The sequence below is a fragment of the Chaetodon trifascialis genome, chromosome 18, assembly GCF_039877785.1.
Source record: "Chaetodon trifascialis isolate fChaTrf1 chromosome 18, fChaTrf1.hap1, whole genome shotgun sequence".
Lineage (NCBI taxonomy): Eukaryota > Metazoa > Chordata > Actinopteri > Chaetodontiformes > Chaetodontidae > Chaetodon > Chaetodon trifascialis.
In genome coordinates, this window is record NC_092073.1 from 15,319,832 (window position 1) to 15,335,041 (window position 15,210).

The 15,210-nt window shown below is 41.1% G+C and overlaps 2 protein-coding genes across 2 annotated transcripts; one reads left to right on the forward strand and one right to left on the reverse strand.

The window, feature by feature from the left end:
• Positions 1 to 2,281: 2,281 nt before the first annotated feature.
• LOC139346845 (thiosulfate:glutathione sulfurtransferase) lies at positions 2,282 to 4,619 on the reverse strand. Its single transcript, XM_070986175.1, has 4 exons — positions 4,405 to 4,619; positions 3,357 to 3,479; positions 3,109 to 3,271; positions 2,282 to 2,676 (listed from the first exon to the last, which is right to left on the reverse strand). The coding sequence occupies exons 1-4, from the start codon at positions 4,583 to 4,585 to the stop codon at positions 2,622 to 2,624; spliced, it is 522 nt and encodes a 173-aa protein (XP_070842276.1). The 5' UTR covers positions 4,586 to 4,619; the 3' UTR covers positions 2,282 to 2,621.
• A 5,569-nt stretch (positions 4,620 to 10,188) lies between these two features.
• LOC139346819 (cystatin-B-like) lies at positions 10,189 to 13,910 on the forward strand. Its single transcript, XM_070986127.1, has 3 exons — positions 10,189 to 10,354; positions 10,465 to 10,566; positions 10,760 to 13,910. Exons 1-3 carry the CDS (start codon positions 10,283 to 10,285, stop codon positions 10,886 to 10,888), a joined length of 303 nt encoding a protein of 100 aa, XP_070842228.1. The 5' UTR covers positions 10,189 to 10,282; the 3' UTR covers positions 10,889 to 13,910.
• Positions 13,911 to 15,210: the final 1,300 nt, after the last annotated feature.

Below are 15,210 nucleotides of genomic sequence, written 5' to 3' on the forward strand. Positions count from 1 at the left end.
AAAAGAAAATGACATTAAGCACACGGCTATTACAACCCAAAATATGCATTTTAATTTCAGTTGTTTTTTTTTTTGTTTTTTTTAACTTCAACATTTAGTTTAAATAATGATAGAAATGATGTGCCTGAGTTGTGTTGCAGTCCTGTCCCATGGCTGTATTCCTCAGCATGACCCTGAACCAGTCTGGGTCGTGCTTTGCTGGAAGTGACATTCGCATAAAAATAGCTTAATGTTGGCCTCATAAAATGGGACCAGTAAGATCTACAGAGCGTAAATTAGGTCAGTCTGGGTCCACGCATGAAAAAAAATGTATAGACAGACACGCCACTGTGGCTCTGGCATCACGAGAACCTTTCCAAACCCTTTTCACACTAAGAGATGCACACACCCGTAGACACATAAAAAAGCAGCAGATAGAAAGTACCTTGGAGTACCTTGTCCTGTATCTCACATTCCCAGCCGTGGTGCTTTGTTGTGTTATCTTCTACATGGCATTTTAAGATAAGGGGAATAAACCCTGCAGGGGCAGCCGCACACCAAATAAATGAGATCTGGACCAAACCAAAGTGAAGTGTAAGGCGAGCTGTTTTTGTTGTTTCTCTCTCTCTATGAACCAGTTCCCACTCACAATGAGTTCAATCTTATTGTAAAAACTGGAGAAGACAGGACTTTCTGGGGCACTTAGTTGCGTTATATGGGTGGTTTTTATCACTACATTAATCTGCCAGCTGGGAGGCAAATGAAGACCACGTAGCTCGTTTTTGCACATATTTTTATACTTACATGACCGCAGATGCACATCCTCACATTACAAAGCCTCCCATGAAGTGCACTTTTAAAAAGCAGTGAGGTTGATGGCCTGTTAAGTGTAACCGCAGCAGCTGACAAACTGCCCCAGCTGATCATTTTTCATCCCCAACCCACAGTCAGTTTGTGTTTTTACTCATGTAAAAGCATCCAAATGCCCTTGGCGCTCATTGGAAATTTGACCCATCCTTCTTCTCCACAGCAGCACGCTGGCAAATATCTCCTGTGCAGTGCAGAGCTGAAGAGAATCCTAATACTCACTGGCATGAATGCATACATTTGAAACTTAACAAATGATGGCGTGAGACATTCATAGCACACTGAATTTTGACTTTGGATGACACTACAGTGCAGTGGTTTCTCCATTCACACAACATATCCAATAAATCCAGATTTCACATCTGTGCCACAGTCAGGAAAATCAATCTTAGTGTCTCCCACATGAGTGGCAACTAAGTGTGTAGTTTTTTTCCAGAATGGCTCTTTCCTCACTGACTGATTTACGATATAGAGTTAAACATGCAAAAAACAGAGATGATTTTGAACAGAGGCACCTCCAAACTGCTTTCACTGAGAGGATCAACGCACCATCACAACCCTTTTGCTTCCTTCAGAGATCAGAAGCAGAGCAATGATTCCAACACACACAGGCATACAGGCAGGCAGGCACGCACGCACACACACACACACACACACACACACACACACACACATAGAAACAATTTTGCAAATAGCCCCAGTGATAGGACAGAAAGGTGAGGAATGAAGTGGGATCTGCTTTCCCTCTGAATGAGGGATGCATGGACCTTGTGCAGATTGGCCTCTTGGCAGCTGCTCTCGGAGCTGTTACTCATAGGATCTATACCTGTCTAGACCAAGACTATTGTGAAGGTCAAGCCTGAGAGGGCATTGCTCCCGTAATGATAAAGGACGGAAACGGAAATAAATGCTTTCAGAGTTGGTTGACTTTTTGCTGCCATCTACTGGTCCAAAGCTTGAACAGCTTTTATCCCACACAGAGACACTTACTCCAAATCCAGAATTTGCACTAATTCAAAGCAGGCTGTGACTCTGCGTGTATGAGTGTGTTCACACTGGAAAAGTGATAAAACAGCGTATTCTCATAACAGTTGGTATGCAGAGTGTGCAGGAAATGGAAGAGCTGCTCCAAACACGTCTGGATAACTTTTATAAAGGACACAGAGAAGCAGTGAATTGTCAGAAGCAGAAACCAGAGGCGTTTGACATTTTTGCTTGAAAAGTGACTGAAAAAATGAATCAATTACCAAAATATTTGCATATTGACTTATCTTTGCAGCTTTAATATACAGCACACACTGTACTGTATACAATTAGTTTGAAACTGGAAACTGAAACTATGTCCCAAAACTTAAGTGGTTAAAGTACATTGTTCTTTGTTTTTTAGATGGGTTAGGGTTAGGACTACAAAAGACAAAAGATAGACAAAGCCATGTTGAACTTTTCATATAATTTAATCACAAGCACTTTCACATTAATCAGTTTGCCCTGAATCACATGTCTTCAGACAGAATCGGAAGAATACACAGCATATGGCAAACCTTTATGACAGGGTTGAATCAGTAGCAAAAACTCATGTAACAAGGCAAAGAAGTGGCGTTTACCTATGAAGAAACTGACTCTGTAATGTAACTTATTAACAGCTCATATGATATAAAACTGTAACTGTGTTGCGTTGCTCAAGAGTAACAGATGTGTAATCTTTCTTTTCTATTCTGCGGTTTTGTATTAGCTGTATTTTTGATAAAGATATGCAGCTAAAGTGCAGCCCAGATTCATTTCCCTTCTCGCTCTGCCCACTCACTGTAGCCTCCTTTAAAATGTCTCGCCCTGAGAAAAAAGAAGCAGAAAGAAGAGAGCTTAGTCTCGAGTCACTGTTGTTTGTTTTTCCACTAAAAGGTCACCCGGCATTCAACAAACCAAAGCAGCATCCGAGGACACTGGACTCTAGCTGCAGCAGGACTGATTAATAATTAAATAACAACACACAAAATAAATGCGCCATTTACAGTGCTGGCCAGCTCCACTGCAGTCCCTTGTGTGGTTTAGCAGGGTCCACATTATCTAACATGACAGACGTTTAATTAAATTTGTGTGGATTTTCATGCAGAGAGTTAAACAGTGGAGTCACATTTGTTTGCTCTTTAGGTAATAACTGATCTGTCAGTTTGAAAGCTCACCTGCAATGGGCCATATATTAACTGGACAACTGGATGGATACGTTTCATGTGTGTGTATGTAAGTGCATCTGCTGTTATTTACTTGCTAAATCCCAGCTGACGGGCGATGTCCAGAGCTTTGGCGCTCCTGTTGCCGCTTTTGCAGTGAAACACAATGTTGTCGTCATCTTTTCCCGGAGCCCTCACTTCAAATTTCTGCTGAAAGTGCTCTGGGGACAGCTTCAGAGACTCCTCCAGGATGCCCACTGATATTCACAAACAGAATGAAAGAAAGGAAAGAAAGAAAAGAGAGCCACTCTTTTCCTACATTGTACATGTGTCAGCACTTACGTGGGATGTTGACAGCATCTGCAATGCGTCCAGCCTGGTACTCATCAGGATTTCTCACATCAAACAGCTGAACATCATGGTTGGACAGCATGGTCTTCAGCTGTGAGTAGCTCACCACTGAAGCTGAGGTGGAAACATGAAGGACAGCGCTCTCAAAAGAAGTCAAAATTCACTTTGTGCCAAATTATACCCTTTTACTGATGCCTGCAAAAACCTATAAACTCACCATCCATTGACATAATAGTAACCTGTGTTAATTTAGTGCAGGTCGACTGCTTTTTTCCTCCCGTGAGGATAAACTAGAGCTTTCCCTGCTGACAGAGCATTGTTGTCAGTTTGAAACAAAAATGCCAGAGTCGACCAAACTCTCTGTTTCAACAATCGCATGAAAACACTGGATTCTTCAGTGTGTTCAGTCTGGCAATGCTGGCAGCAGAGGTGGAAGAAGTACTCAGATGTTTAATGAAGTGCAAATCCCAGTGTAGAAATATTCTATATGCGTTCAAATTTTAATTTAACTCCTTTATAACTTAATAATGCACCCCCGGGATCAATAAAGTCTCATCTCACCCTGCAATGTCACATCATTATTTATTTGTTGATTACATTAATGTTATTAATGTCAATCCACAAAGTAACTCAAATGATCAAATAAGAGAAGTAAATTAGTCCAATATCTGCCTCTGAATTGTGGTGAAATGGAAGTATAAAGCAGCAAAAAATGAAAAATACTCAAGTAAAAGTAGTCTACTTCAACGAGTCAACGTAGTTAACTGTCACCACTGGCAGGCTGTGTTATCACAGGCAGCCTCTTATAGTGCTATAAACGACGACAGTAATGAGGTTATATGATTTTATTTTTACAATGAAATTAGCACTTCATAACTACATTTCACCACTATAAAAAATAATATTATGACCCTCAGCAGATTAAGAATTCACAATAAAGTCTCCGGCACGCAAGCCGACAGGATTATGACAGGGCTATTAAGATGATTTGTGGATACAGCTGTCTGTATGCCAGGAAAATATATGCGTGTGTTTTTACCGTTGTTGGATGCTTCTCCGCATGTAGGACTGGAGGTTGCAAAAGCCCGAAAAACTGCACCAAAGGTCGGGTAAGACCTGCGGCTCACTTCCGCAACAGCTTGGCACAAGCTCCGTGACAGCGCGCACGACAGCATGACGAGGATCAGGCCACCGCGCGGACCAGAGCGCAGTGAGCTCATGATTAACGACCTGCACGCGCCCACAGATGACTTTCCTATTCTTCTTCGTCTTCATAAGTTTCTACACTGGGCGATGCATTTGCCGCCATCTTCAGGTTTAAAAAGTTTCGACATGCTTGTGGTTCTAGAAGACGTTTCGCCTCTCGTCCAAAAGACTTCTTCAGAAGTGAAGAATGCTGATTTCAGCGTCAAAATGATCTTAATATCTGCATGTTTTCGAACAGAGGATACAACACTTAAACATACTCAGTCCGAACTTCATTCAGAATGACCAGGATCTCAAACAACATTTTAAACACCTGTTTTCTTGGTGGAGTTTTCTCATTGCTCTGTACTTTGTCCTGCTATCATTAAAAATGCAAATTCAAATATTGTCTTGTCACTTTAACAATAACCCAACAACATCCTGTCTCATGCACCATTAAGGACGTCTAGGTCAGGTCATAGAAATGTCAGACATCGGCTCTCCACTCTTATGTTCTTGTTTAGATATGCAGGTAGATTAATGCTAAGGACTGGTTTATAACACGTTGTGGGGCAGGCAGACTTCCATCCACACCAGACTTCGGTTCAGAAAGCATTGTTGTCAGATGCTGCTTGCAGGAGTTGCAGCTATTTAACTTTCTACAAACTGTGATCATTTAGACAGAACTTTCTGTTTTTCCATTTCATGGCGACCTGAGATTTGCTGGAAGGCGACATGTCTTGGTTCATAGCTTAAATCCAATTTGAGCGCCCACAACCTCTGTGGATTTGTGCATCTCAGCTGCTATCAGCTGGGACTGGAGTCGAGCAACAGACTTCACAAGATTCCCTTCGGTTTCGGCTTGTACAATTTTGTCTGTGGAAAGTCAGTTTGTCATCAAACAAAGCCCACAGATATTTGAGTGACTTAACACTTTCCAGTCTTGTGCTGCTCAGATCTCTGTAAAAATATTGTTTTATCCTCAGAAGTCTTCACAAACTTCAGAGCTGTCTTTGCTCGAAGAGTTATGTAATATGTCAACTCGTCTTCCCTCACCTGAAGAGTTTCTCAAGGGGTGCAAGGTTTCACCATAAACTTCCTGACTCATGTAGTTCCCTCTTTTCTATTCCTTACTATAATCTAGGCTCCATTCATTTGTCCTACTCTAGATCAGCAGTACAAAGAATATTTGTTTTTCTCTTTGTTGACGATCATTACATACATTCATCTCATCGGCAGCGTCTCAGTCTCCAGAATTGTCAGTGAAAACTCTCCCATCACCACCCACCACCCCCAGATGGAGGAATACGTCATGTAGCTTAATTTACTGTTCCCCAGGGGGTGTTCTGACCAATCTGATGGCATAATTCAGCCATTGTGAGGGAATAAATTTGGTGCAGCCTCATTATCACTGCTGAACCTAACACGTTAAAGCATCTCTTCACTGACCCTTGAGATCTCCATTCACATGTTACTGTAGCAACAATGTAAAGTCTTCACAAACAGACCAGCCTTGTTTCTAACTGCCTACATACTTCCACTTCTGAAGGCTGCCAGTATCGTATTCCAAAACCATGCCAAAACCACTTTCTTTTCCTGCCAGAGTCTTGTACTTCTTGCTTTGCTGCTGTGCACCAGTCTGAGCTGACTATGCTGTACTTTGGGTCAAGGCACCCCAGGCAATCACAAGATGAATCTGAGGGGTTGTCAGGTAATTAGCAAAGAAGAAGGGGAAAAACATTGCTGCTGCTGCTGCTGCTGCTGCACAACGTATGCATATTTTTCTGCTTTTTTCAGATCTTTGCTTTTGCTTGTGGAAGACTCTGTAACAGACTCCAGCCAGAATAATTTACTTTTGAGATTAAAAAGAGGTGAGGAGCATACATAATCAAACAAGGAAGTAAACACAAGGTGTCGCGTAAGTTAATGGGAATGTTATTCAATTTTTGTGGTATTTGTTGGTGATAAACCAACATCCTGGACAAATTAACATTTTGAGTATCCTGGTGGCGCTAGAGGTTGGATGAAAGGATCATCAAAGTCACAGGATTAATCATTTAAGAGACATGACTGTCTGTACAATATCCTGGGCCAATCCACGAGAAGATGTTGAGATATTTCACAGAGAGAGTGAAAATGTCATCCTAATGGTAGCACTAGAGACAAAGTCAGTATGCTACAACGTCTGGGGAATATTGCTGTCTCTATAACATATGAAAATCCATCCAATAGCTGATGAAAGTATTTCAATAAAATATAAATTTCATGGTGGTGCTAAAAAAAAAGTTTTAGGATCATGAAAGTCAGTAAGATTTATCCTCTGTGGAACATGAATGTCTGTACCTGATATCAACGCAACACATCCAGTAATTATAGACATATTTCAGTCTGGATCAAAGGATGTGGGCCCACCAACAGACCCCATCCCCAGAGACACGCTACTAGCATGGCTGCACAACATTAAAATAAAGCTGTCTGAGGAGGGAACATTAATGTTTTGTTGAAATGACTGCAGTTCATTGACACTTCCAACACGTGATGAGGGGTAATGACAGTGCAGTCTACATACTAGTAATCTCCGCTCCCTGCAAAAAGTCTTCCAGTCAAATTGAATAAAAATTGGTATTGGTATCCACAGACAGCTGAATAAATAACTAGAGGCATTTTATTCTATTTTACACAGACGGACCCACTTAACTTCATTCAGGATTAGGATGCCTGTCACAGCTGAATTTCTAAAGGCCTGGATGTGTCACTTTTGTCCAGCAGATGTCCTCATTGGGTTTCCCATTTGCTTATTTGAATGTGAATCTGTTTGTCAGTAGTAGTCAGCCATCCTCAATTTATTTGCCTGTGTGCTCAAGGCTGAATTTAATTGTGTGATTTATATGCACAGTAGACAGTGTTAACCCCCCAATCTTGCCGGTAAGATTTAATCAATATCTCTAGAACTGGAAAGCCTGGTTACGTGATTGGTTACATTCAGGGTTGTGCCCAAATGCAGACAAAGGAAGGCAGTACGGTGACTTCAGTGATTTATTGAAGCAATAGTTTGCTGGCAGGTACAGGTAGACAGACTGGTATAGATCCAGGTAAACATGCAGAGAGCAAACACTTGAGGACAAACGCAAAAAAGAACAAAAGATCTGGGAGAGTATATGAAGAGTGACAGATGAGGGTAGTTATATCCAGGTATGGAGATGGGTGGGGAAGCTCAGGTCAGGACAATGAGGAGATTGCAGGGCAGGTGGGAGTGGCAGGATAAGGAATGGAGGTTGAAAAGTCTGGTGCCATCTGGTGGACATGTAAAGAATAGAACTGAAGGGCCTGGAAAAGAGGAGATGTGGTTGAAGAGATGGACAGAGAGAAGGACAGTATTAAATACCTTCTAAGGTAGATGGCTGTTAAGAAAAACAGAAAGCTGATCTTATAGAAAAGCAGATCAGATCAGTGTCTTGCTTACGGACACTTAAACATGGTGACTGAGGAGCCGGGGTCAAACTGCCAACCCTATCATTAGTGGATGACCTGCATGCTCTACCTCCTGAACATAGTTCACAGGAGATACAATAAAACCTATTAAGTATCTCAAAATCGTACTTGAATATAGTGATTTCATAAATATATGTAGTTACTTTACTCGACCACAAGTGTATTTAAGTGTGTGTGCCAGTGCTCTGGCTCATTTAACACTATAGCTTAGGGTGCTGCGGTGGAAGCTTTCACAGCTCAGGGCTGTACAGTGGAAGTATCTGACCTGTACGCCATGAAGTCTAAAGCCACAGCACCTGCTGAGGGCATCATTTGAGGAATTAATAATGCTGAGCACTTCAGTTCCTCTTCAATTCAATTCAATTCAATTCAATTCAATTCAATTTTATTTGTATAGCGCCAAATCACAACAGAAGTTGTCTCAGGACACTTTCCATATAGAGCTGGTACAGACCAAGCTCTTTTATCTACAAAGAAACCAACAATTCCCCCATGAGCAAGCACTTGGCGACAGTGGCGAGGAAAAACTTCCTTTTAACAGGCAGAAACCTCGAGCAGAACCAGACTCTGGGTGGGCGGCCATCTGCCTCGACCGGTTGGATGAGAGAGGAAGAGCAAGAGAGGGACTGCAATCATGAAGGACGGGACTGACCAGGTGCTCCCACTAGGCTTTGCTTTCTCATAAGAGAGGTGATACTGGGGTACCTTCAAGGACAATTAACGGATAAATAATAACAAATAATAACAATAAAATAGAATATGAGTCATTGCCTCTGGCCTGTTGAGTGATATTTTTTAAAAATGATATAAAATGTCATTCTAATGTGAGAAACTTAAACTAATCATTCAGGGTCACAAATCCCTTTCAATGAATCTGTGGGATGTATTTAAGCTATAACTGGCCTGCAGAGAGGGGCTGCACGGTGGCGCAGCAGGTAGTGCGCGTGCCTCACAGCAAGAAGGTTGCCGGTTTGATCCCCGGGTCAGGCGGGGCCTTTCTGTGTGAAGTTTGCATGTTCTTCCCGTGCATGCGTGGGTTCTCTCCGGGTACTCCGGCTTCCTCCCACAGACCAAAAACATGCTCATTAGGTTAATTGATGACTCTAAATTGTCCGTGAGTGTGAGTGTGAATGTTTGTTTGTCCTTGAATGTGGCCCTGCAATTGGCTGGCGACCGGTTCAGGGTGTACCCCGCCTCTCGCCCATTGTAGCTGGGATAGGCTCCAGCCCCCCGCAACCCCGAAAGGGATAGGCGGTATAGATAATGGATGGATGGATGGATGGCCTGCAGAGAGGCTTTTATTTCTGGTGCAGTATAAACTGTTTATTTTTGGAAGATTTGCATTGACTGTTCAAAGGGGAAATAAAACACAGGCAAAGAAAAGCTTGTGAAGCCGTTAGTGTATGACTCATCTTTGATCCTTATAAAACCCAAATGTTCTTCATTAGATTTTCCAGTCCAACACGCCGTGCCACCTCCAGCTTACTTAAATAAGATAATGAACACTTACATGAACTGATTACTGATGTCTGCGTCTTATTTTAATTCGTTTTTATCTGACATCTTAATATGGTCACTCCAGATTTCATGAGAATATCTTGCTGAGACAGACAGGTCTTGAACAAAATTAAATTTCTCCTCATTTCTTGGACAGAACAATGTCATTTTAGCGTTACAATGATCAGAAGACATGTATGCTTGTGAAATACGGGTCCGTTATGTACTTCAGTGATCACAGGGCGAAAAAAATCTGTCATAATCTGTCCTAACATTAACTTCCCCGTTGACATGTATAGGACCTGCCGCAAGTCTCCTAATCAGGTGGGTTGGTGATGACACCCACGTGACACAAATACCGGAAATGACTCTTGAGGGCGCCGTCTCGTTTCTGAGCACCACATCCAAACACAGCCACGCCTCGGACTGACCCACATCGTATGTAAAGCGGGTTACTGATGGGAAATATTGAAATATATTTTACAGCTTTCCCTATTAAAACATTAACCAGTTCCAATCTAGACATATAGATTTGACTTCTATGCAGGATTTACATCCTGGAAACGTTATTTGTTCTTTCAGTCGGTTTGCGATATCTTTTAAAAAAGTAAACCCCCTACGCCGATGGTATAATCCACAATGCAGCGTCATATGATTCCCTGAGTCAACCTGAACGCTTCACTGTCAGACCCAGGCGCTTTCATCTCTGTTTTCGCTAAATCTCCACAAATAAAGCTGTCACAATGCCGATGATGTGTGGTGGATGTTCCTCGCCGTCTGAAGCCGACGAAGAAATTCAGAAGATCTGTGACAGCGTAAGTGCAAAAAAGGATATTATCAATGGACTCTTATTTTCTTCCCCCGAAACAGTACACACACTGTAAACACTATGTTTTTATATTGCCATCATATGATTGTGTCTCAGGTCAAGGCCCACGCAGAACAAAGAGCAGGGAAGACTTACGATGTGTTCGCAGCCAAGACCTACACGAAGCAGGTTGTGGCGGGGACTAACTTCTTTATTAAGGTAAGCTCAGTGTTTCCTGTAAATGCTGATTATGTTTTTAAAGTCCTAACAACTTGTCAAGAAAGGTAATTTAATAACAACTATGTCTTATCAAGTTAGAGGAAGATCCTGTTGATGGGCTTGTTTCTAAAAAATACAAAATGAAAATGCAGGTTTAAACTTTTCCTAAGACTTAACTTTTACTTCCTTGCAGGTTCATGTGGGGGGAGACGATCATGTTCACCTACGTGTTCACCAAAAGCTGCCACATCAGGGAGGGGGCACTGAGCTGAGTGACATGCAGCAAGGCAAGAGCCACCAGGACCCAGTTACATACTTCTAATGGGATCCCAAACCAAACCAAGCAAAGCACCAGTGCCTACAGCCTGCCGTCTCCTTATAACTAGTTATTATCACAATATGCTGGCTCATTATACAAAAGAGAGTTGCCATTCCTAACCTGTAATAGCATACTGTTGTGGTACTGTAGATAGTGATGTTTGGAGGATGTCAAAATGGAACAATTTTGTACAAGATGGATTAATAAATGAATCTGATTCGTTGTGATTGCGCTAGGTGTTGCTTTTCTTTCTGTGGTATGTGATTTGTAAAATAGCTGCAGGCCAGGTTGTAAGCCTTCAGAAAATGGCCGTTTTTCCACAGACGCAAAGAAGGCAAACAGAAGCCTGTTCTTTATGTGGCAGCTGTTGACGCAGCTCCAGGTTCTTGATTGATTAATTGCATGGATTTTAAGATTACGCTGTCGCTTCTGAAGCTTCTTCTTGTCTGTGGAAAATCATGATACAGTGTTTGGTGAAAAGAATAATGATTATTTTAAGAATACATATTTGAAGATGTTAATCATATACGGGAAATGAATAAGCAAGAAAATGTTACATGTATGTCACTTGACATGTTTCAATCAGGAGAGCCAAGTGAATGAAATGAAGATAATTGTTTATTATCACAAATAATGTGTGATAAATAAGTTTTGACAGAAAGTCTTTGGTGCTTAGACTCTACAGAGAGATTGTGTAATCGAGGGGAGTCACCCTGAGCAGCAGCAAGATAAATCCCTCCACAGAGTCCACACACTGGTGGTGGCTGATGACTCAGCCCATCCCATGATGTCCACCTGAGAGATACGGGAAATCACCAATCCCCTATATGTGCTGACTTGGTGTAAATTTTTGACTGAAACAGCAAAACAATGCTTAAACAATGATTATTCTTTCAACTTCTCTGGCAGAACAAGGAAACTTTTCCACTTTAGAAATAATTCAATTACAGCTACTCATTCACAACGAAACATGATTCAAGCAATCGTTCCAGGCCAGACGAAATCCTGCAAGCAGCACAGTCAGAAACCGGTGACTGGACCACTGTAACCACATTTGTTACATCAAGACCTGAAGTAACTTGGTTGCGTGTCAGCTGAATTTTTTAAAGCCTGGACGTGTCTGTCACATCCCTGTCATCTCACATCTCGTGACTTTTGTTCCTCTTTGTTAAGATGTGATTTTTGTTGCCACTAACAGATGAAATAACTTGCAGATATTTGTCGTCTGGCCCTGCAGTCCTTTGTTGCTATCTCTGATGTCGACTTCGAAAACTCATGTTATAAGTGCCTTATGGAGGGAAATAAGGATTTACATTTCATTTCTGCACTTTAAATGAAATGATGAGTACATTGAATCTCAAAGTAAAAAACAGTATAACACAAAGTCAGGATTCTCTTACCAAAATACTAGTAAAACATATAGAATGAAGCTGCTATGTCCATACCTTAATTTTGAGCATGCAGTGGATTTAAGTGGCCACCTTGGATTATTTTCCTGGTGGAAAAAGTTGAGGTCATCCAACGTCCACCAGTTTACAAATACCAAAGCTGAAATAAGTAAAATGTGATAGTGACGCTAACCCACTGTTTCAGACTTTCATTTTTCCTACTGACAGCTTGTGTGGCTATACACAGATTATAAGTCAGACCTGTGCCACACCTCAGAAGTGAGGAAGTTTCTGCTGGATCCAACAAGAGACAACTGAATAGATTTATTGATGAGCAGATAGAAGAGTTCAATTTTTAAAGGGGCGATGCTCCACAGGCTCTATTTGTGGTTTGACTGTCAATACACCGTTACACATGCAACACTCACTGCAGTATTCTCACTAGAAATCAACAGCATCAAGATTTTATTCATTGCCAAGTGACAGATTACACAGTTGGTCCTGGTCAATGACTATCTGATGGCTGACTGACTCTTTGGGTGTCAGGTTTTTTTGTGAGACAAAAAAAAAATGGCATTAACTAAAATCTGATCTGACAGACCTTTATCTGTCATGATAGGTAAATGTGTCTAAAATGCTGCTGCAAGACGCATGAAGCAACTTCTGAACATTTGCCAGTCTGTCCTTTTGTCCAAAATGTTTGATTTAGTTGTGTTTGGCTCCCTCTAGCGTCCAAACCAGGAATCACATTAGTGCTCTCCTCTCCTTTAGTGCCCCATCGTCTGCGATAGGATTGGTGTAGGCTAGTCATGTTTTAAAAATGTGCATTCATTATTTCTATTTAAACTTTCACCAGATAGCACTGTTGTTATATTTGGTTGACGTTTTAAAAACATCCAACTTTGAGAGAACTACATTGTGCCCTGTTATTTTGTCTATATTTGTTTGTTTTTGACAAAATGGCACCATTAAAAGTATGCCGAATTAGCCACTAGTAGTTTGTTTTTGCAATGTATTAATTATCGTGATTGCACTAATACTGAAAAATACTCAAAAACATGACGATTCTCAAGGAAGTTCTGGATTTCTTTTCTTCATTTATTTGTATGGATTTACCTCTGAGCACTAGATGGAGTGTGAGCACTGTCTATTTCCTGGGACTGCTGTGACATGCATGCAGGCTTGGTCCTGGCCTGTTACTTGAAGTGGATTTTTAATTGCATGCAACATTATCTGTGTTTTTCATTTTAAACCAGTCAAACTGATCTGTGGGTTACAGACCAGTAACTTTGTTCAGGTGAAAACAAATGGGGACTTGTTTGAAGTCTTGTGGAATACTTACTGTGGAGTATATATATACTGTTTAGAATATACATAATATACATAAATGTAGCTTTTAGCAGTGATAGAGACATTCTATGTCTATTAACATATTTGTCAATGATTATAACTTCTCTGTACGTGATGTTTAAACAGATAATGAATGATTAATACTGACTGTAGTCATATCTTATGATACATGATCATAGCACACATGAACAAATCCTTACAGTGTGCTATAAAGCATTACATGTTTATACAAATTTATTCAAAGGCTGGTTTAAAACTGTTAATAAATGTGTACAAAGCTCATTTGGACATGCTGAGTTTGAAACATTCATTCCTGACGTTTTTCTTGACCAGAAAAACTTCTTAAATCAACCTGGTTCCGTCAAAAGGTGAGAAAATCCAGGCTGCAACACCTCAAAGCAGAAAGACATCAAGTTGTGGTTTTATGATCGGTTATATGATGGACTATTTCTTGGCGTTTCATTGGTGTTTATCCTTGCTCTTACTCATCAGAGAGTACCAGGAGTTCAACACCACGTCCAGCCGAGGCTGATAAATAAAACCTGGTTTTAGCTCTGATTGTGTTTTGCTGATAACATCTGCCTGCTGAGACAACACTGATGAGAGCAGTCAGAGGGAAACCAGTAAAGCTGTGGGCTGAAGTGTGAATGGGAATAAAAATACACATCTTTGAACGCCTTCAGAACAATTGGACATTGTTAGTTTATGATAAGATAAGCCTTCATTTATGAGCTGCAGAGAAATTCTGCAGAAGGAACAGGTCATCTAACCACAAGGCCATACAGGACAGGATGTGTGCCAAGCAGACTACTCAGCATCAGCCCCTCTGTGGATGGTAGTTTCCCCATCTTACTGTGTTAGCATGATAATATTTGATAATTATCTCGAAACGGCACCTCCAGCCGAGGCTGATGGGAATGTCTCTACGTGTGAAAGCTTGCTATGAGTTTGGGAAAAAGCATTGAAATGAAGGCAGATTTTGTCTCTGGTTCTGTTTTGCTGAGAACATCTGCCTGCTGAAACAGCAGCAGTGAGAAACATCAGAATCTGAATGACACAATAGCGTACAAACAGTTTTGTGGTAGTGCCAAAGTGTAAACTGGAGTTTGATCAACACTGAGCACAATCATGTGGGCTGTGGTTGCACATTTACTGCAGCTCTGAATGAACTGTGACGTCCAGGTGAGTCGTTCAACATGAGTCCTCACTGCTCAGCAGCAGCAGCTCAAAGCCAGCAGTCCAAACCTCAAAATTATTGTCACAATTTTTTTTTTATTTGGAGCCATGAAATATTTTTACATGAAAAATAACTTTTATGATTATCAGTAGACGAGCCAGTTCATTTTATGCCAATCAGCTATTTGCTTCATCAACTAATGGTTGCAGCCACGCTTACATACTGTATATTGTCGGGTGGATTCATTTATAACAAAACATCACATCTTATCAGGTTGTTGTAAAGCTGTCAGATAAATGTGGTTTATTTGAAAGTGGTCAAAATGCTGTTTGGCTTTTGAAGAAATGACTTTGTTGGGACAGAAATAAACACGTGTTTGAGCACCTACAGACGACTTGGACATCAGCGTA